We start from the raw sequence: 5843 nt of genomic DNA on the forward strand, positions 1-5843 counted from the left end.
GGGGGGTATAAGGAGTTGGGTTTGGGGGAGGAAAGACAGAGCGTACTGAGGTGGTGGAGTGATGGTGGTGGAGTGATAGAGGGGATTGGGAAATGGGGCAGAAAGTCTAAATCTGATAAATGAAGGGGTAAGTGCATTATGCCCACTGTGTGAAGATTCAGCTGACTTATTTTGATTATTTAGGGCCATGCAGCGGTGCCGACACAGTAGTTCAATAATGTTTATGCAAATAATCCTAAACTGGACTCTTTCTCTCCTCTTCAGATATTGAGATGAAAATAAATTCCAAATGGTTACTAATGATATCTCATAAAGTGACTTTTTTCTTCTTCCATCTATTTTATTTGCATATATCTGTAAAATGGATAAAGAGATTGCAGTTGTAATTGTGAATATTTTTCATTTAGATATTGTTGTAATATTCTGACAATGTGGTGTGCATTTTGAGTATTTAAAATGGCAACTGTAGCTATAGCGCAGACTACTTACTGCATGATATTTAGCATGTTTGACTTTAGTATCTTACAACTGAGATAGCGATGGTTAACTTAGAGCTTATTAGCAGTGAGAAGGTGTTGTTTTAGAGATGGAGACATGTTGCAAAGGACCTGCCTACTTGAGCATCATCAACAGCATCCTGAATTTCAGGCTTAACAGAGCAAATCTATGGCCCCTTCTCACATCAAAGCCTGTTGGCTGGTATCCCTGCAGAAATTGTGTCCATTTTCTCATTTACTGATCACTGATTATGGCATTTTTCAGACTTTCTTGAAGCACTCTGGCCTCTCACAGCCAAGCGTCCACACATGTATATGACTAGACATGGATACAGCGCTACAGACACTGAATCATGACTCCCATACTCTAGCCATAAGCTAACACCATATGGGTGCAACTGTACTATCAAAGGATAAAAAAGAACAAAGGATTTATACAGTCTTTTTGATCGAATCCTGCTATATGGAGGTAGTATATTTTCTGTTATACACACACACACACACACACACACACACACATACAAGCACGTGCAAACACACACACATGTACTGTGACAGCCACAGCCAATCGATTTGCCACGCTCTCTCTCTCCTCAATGCTGACGATGCTCGAGTGGACGGGCTCCTGGTTGCTTGGTTCACAGAAAAGGGTCCCTCAAATGAATGTATTTTTACCTCTTGCAGGACAATGTCGGATAGGGAAGTAAATAATTAAAGGAAAGGGACCCTTTTTGACTGCATCAACCCTGCCACTGCTGGTAAGCTCTACTATCCATTGTGACTCCATTTTTGCCCATCCTGCTAAGGATGACCCTTGTCTCTTTTTTTTTTCCAATTTTTTTTCAATTTTTGTTTTGTTTTTCACACGTGCCTTCCCTGCATGGAAACCCTTCACATTAAAAGGCACTGAGTGTTTGCATATTTTCTTATTTGATTTAAGTGCTGACCTGATATGAGAGGAGTGGGCCTTGTGTATGTCATATCTGACACCGGTCATTAGTTGCTTAAGTTTCCTTTATGTGTTATGCAGTTTTATTGTGACATGTGTGCCGTGGGTCCCCTCTTTCTTAGTCTGACTACTGGCAACTGTGAAATTGGAGCAAGAAGGCACTGAATTTGATTTTTCAAGCCCATTTCACCTTGCATCCTTTAGCATGGCTTTGTATGTACAGAAATCCTCACTAATCGTATCCTGGCTTAAGCATGGCACTTAGTTTCTTTCATCAGCTGTAGCACATTGTGTGATACAGTTTGCCTTGTGTTTGGGAAAAATGCCAGCCTTAATGAAATACAGGGCTACATAAAGACATGTTCATTGAGGTGCTCGATTAAGCCACCTCCAATAGGGAGCGAATGCGATAATGCTGTCAGGGCCTAGTGCTAATATGCTATCCAGTTCCTCTCGATTATCACATTACCACAGCTCGAATCAATTGATAAACTCCCATTCAATATGGTGGAGTATTTAATTGAGTCAGAGTCTATTGGATTTGAGGGCTGTGCAGTGCAGACATGCTGACAGCAGTAAACACTAGCAGGGTGCACTTTTCTGAGGAGAGCTGCAGGGTGAATTTCTCTCTGTGTGTGAATGTCTGTGTACCTCAACTGATACGTAAGAATAATGAATTACATATGTAGTGGTTTTTAGATGTTGAATCTTTATAGCCTACCATTTCATAGACGTCGAGATAACTTGACAATATGAAAAATAAATTATTTAAAGTACAAATACATGGATTTCAACACTGTGGAATTTTGTATTTGTATTCTGACCTACAACAATCTTATGTTTGCCCACATTAGGCACAGCTCCAACATCAACCTGCACCGCAAACTGCTGACCAAAGAGCTGGACGACATTGTCCTGGACCCCCAACTCACGCCACTGCCCAAGGACCTGCGAGCCGAGTTACTGGCCAAGATCTACGCCGGGCACCACATGGGCTTGGACCCTATGACTGGGATGGGCATCGGAGGCGCTAGCCTCGGACCCACCGGCCTGAACCACCATGCCCGTTCCCCCATGAGCAATGAGTATCCCCACCACCATCTCAACCACGACTTTAAAAATCACCACACCAACGGCTTCTCCCAGGGCCAGCCAGATGACTACATGGTGCTGGACCTGAGCACCACATCCAGTGTCCAGTCCAGCAGCAGTGTCCACTCCTCACACGAGTCAGATGAGGGCAGCGATGAAGGCATCCTGTTGGATGACCTGGAGGAGGAGGAGGGAGAAGAGGATGAGGAGGAGGGTAACAGTGAGGGGGAGGACTGCTCCCAGCGTGCCGAGAGGCGAGCTGAAGGGGGGCATCGGGATGAGACTGGAGAACTAAGAGGAGAAGGACATGGTGAGGGGTTGGAATCTTCCTCCTCACCATTCCTCCTTTCGTCCACCGGGGGCAGTATTGGTGGCAGCAGTGGGATCCTCTGCAACATCTGCCACAAATTGTATAGCAACAAAGGGACCCTGCGCGTGCACTACAAGACTGTGCACCTGCGAGAGATGCACAAGTGCAAAATCCCCGGTTGCAACATGGTGTTCAGCTCTGTGCGCAGCCGTAACCGACACTCTCAGAACCCCAACCTCCATAAAAACATGCCCTTCTCTACAATAATAGACTAAATAATGACTTTCTACTCGACCCCTCCTGTCAGTCTGCCCGCTCCTCCCTTCATTCCTCATCCTTATTCCTCCTCAAATTAACTTTTAACCCCAGCCCAGGGCCATCAAATACAAGCTGAATGCTTGTATGCCTCCTGCCCGTCCTCTGTAAGTCATTGCAAGACATTTCTATGTCCCTCTATAAAATTCATTGACTCTAAATACAGTTTATTATTGTGACCTTTGACTTTTCCTTCTTTGGAAGAACAGGATGACACTCGAGTACGGAGTTTGCTTTATAACAAAACTCCAGTTTTTTTTTTTCATAAGCCCCTCCATCTTTTCTTTTCAAACTTCTCCCCACTTTGTTTTTATGTCCGTCTCCAAAGAATCTATTCAAACTCTTATTTGTGACTTTGCCTGCAGAAATGATAGTATTGAGAAAAAAAAAGAAAATCTTCTTGTTGTATTTGTGTAATGATAGCTTTTAAATGAACCCCTTACAAAAGCATGACAGCTTCATTTGTAAATAATGTCCCAAGAGGCTTTTGGTGTAAAAGAGTTGTGTTGATGGTTGTTTGCTTCTTTTTTCTCTCTCTTTATGGTTTTATGTTACAGTCCAGTACAATACTTCCAGCTATAGGCAAGAAAGAGGTAGCATCTTACTAGCTTGATTCATTTATGTTAGCTTCAAAGACATGTTTTAAACTGAGTCCTAGGAAAAAAAGAATATCATGTGACTTGCTTTATCTACTTGTTAGGTATTCAGAGGTTGCCGGCATGCTTTTTTAGGCTCCTACACTGATATCATTCTCTGTATTTCTATTGATTTTTTTTTTTTTTTTTTTTTTTTTTTTTTTTTTTTTTTTTTTTTTTTTTTTGTCTGTTATGTTTATGAGCTTTAGTATACTAATTCAGTTTTTGCACTTTGCATCTATACAAGGGGATGTGTAATATTATTATAATGAGGAGTTTTGCAATGGTGAGTTTAGGTGTTGTTTGGGGTCATTGATGGCTACAGTGCCAAGGGAAATGACAGTACCTTCAACATACTTGTGCCAGTTTCTTTTTGCACGTGCTCTGTTTCAAACACAGTTTCACAACAGAAAACGTCCCTGAACAAAGCCTGAGATCTTCCCCAATCTCTAAAAAAATAATGTATTCAGAAAGTGTCTCCAAAGTGTCTTGCTTCAAAACTAATCCAGGTGTGACTGAATATAAACTGCTGTTTCACAAACACAAAGGAGTTAAATATTGATCAAATTTGTGTATGGTTACCAGTTATGATCACTATAATTACTTCAGCGGTTTAGTGAGGTAATCTGTGTAAAGCATGACATTATTGTGAAATTGTCAAAGTTAGCAATGCAAGAGCTCATGTTTGTTCTCACAAAAGGCATCTTAATGAAATATGACTGTCCCGTTGATTTGAAAAAAAGAGAAAAAAGATGAAAATAGTCCTTCAACTGTGACCAAAACAAAAGTGTTTGCTTAAAAAAAAGCTGTTTCAGTGTGACATTGTACTTAAATCATGCCCCATTGGATTAATATGATGCACTTGAGTCTTAAATCTTTTGCTGTGATATTTTTGGTAACGGTTTCCATTGCTGAGTGTCAGCTACAAATGTAATCTATGAAAAATGTTGCCATTTTCCTGGCTGTTGGTTGCAGCCATTTTTAACATGTCCATGACTGTCTTACGGTACAAATATTTCCAGTAACTGGGCAAAGTAGCCACGGGAAGGGGTATTTATTGGTGGGTGATGTATCTTCATGGAGATGTTTTTGTCCAGTATAAGAATATTTTTTGTAAAAAGACAAAAAATAGAGATTGTTCCTCAGTTTGACTTGTTTATCGATGTATTAGCAATGCCATGTGTTACTATACAAGGAGATCTTCTCTTACTTGACTGGTGCTACACACAGAGGGAAAAATATGCAGTGTTACATGGTGTGCTGTAAAGTATTCACAACACCTTACATCCATAACAGTGTTGAGTTCCATTTGTTTCATACTTAAACCATTTTGCAATATAGACATGACCTATTCTAAAGAAATATTTCATGTCTTTTTTATGACTCCACCTATATGACACATGCAGTTTTCAGTCCACTTTTCTCAGAGATAAAGAAAGCGAGACAGAGAGCTGAGGCTGATGGAAAGGTTGCGGAGGTGGAAGGCTGACTAGGGAGGAAAGGATGACAGCAACGATCATTAAAAATGTGCTGCTTCTCCCGTTACCTGGAGGCGTCCCTGCCATTCCAGCTTCTTCTGTCTAATATCTCACTTGTCACTTCGTTACACTGCCAGACGCCAAGGCTGCTGACATGACTGTGACACTGACAGAGAGAGAAAAAAGAAGGACGGCGTGTGCGTTCTCAACAATTCAATTGGACTCATTCAATTTAGTTGAATTCAATTTGTCTATTCATTTTCTACACGTGCTTATTCTTATTCAGGGTCGGTGGTAATTCAATTCAATTCCTTCAACCTCATTCTGGTTTTTTCGCTTTGTCTCTCAGAACACAGTCATTTAACAACCGCCTTACCCATTTCTTCAGCCCGCCACTCACTTACCACCTCCACACCCCACAGCGCAGGTCCTACAGGGACACACACTAATAGTGTATGCTTAAGTTCACCGGACGGCCATGGCATAGGAAAAAGGGATGGGTAATTGCCTGTTTATCCCAAGTGAAGGGAAAATTGAGTACAGGAACCCCTGCCTTCTCCCAGGAGT

The 5843-nt window shown here is 41.4% G+C and overlaps 1 protein-coding gene across 3 annotated transcripts in view; it reads left to right on the forward strand.

The window, feature by feature from the left end:
* The window catches only part of bnc2 (basonuclin zinc finger protein 2), a 164339-nt gene extending 159396 nt beyond the window's left edge, over window positions 1-4943 (forward strand). For all 3 annotated transcript variants that reach the window (XM_087179824.1, XM_023428211.2, XM_023428212.2), the window contains one exon: window positions 2301-4943. In XM_087179824.1, coding sequence (XP_087035950.1) covers window positions 2301-3123 — 823 coding nt within the window. In that variant the 3' untranslated portion in view covers window positions 3124-4943. The remainder of the gene's footprint in view (window positions 1-2300) is intronic.
* The last annotated feature ends 900 nt before the right edge of the window (window positions 4944-5843 follow it).

The sequence above is a fragment of the Seriola lalandi genome, unplaced genomic scaffold (genome assembly GCF_002814215.2).
Source record: "Seriola lalandi dorsalis isolate HSWRI2012SDOR001 ecotype SW California unplaced genomic scaffold, Sedor1 jcf7180002054872, whole genome shotgun sequence".
NCBI classification, from domain to species: Eukaryota; Metazoa; Chordata; class Actinopteri; order Carangiformes; family Carangidae; genus Seriola; species Seriola lalandi.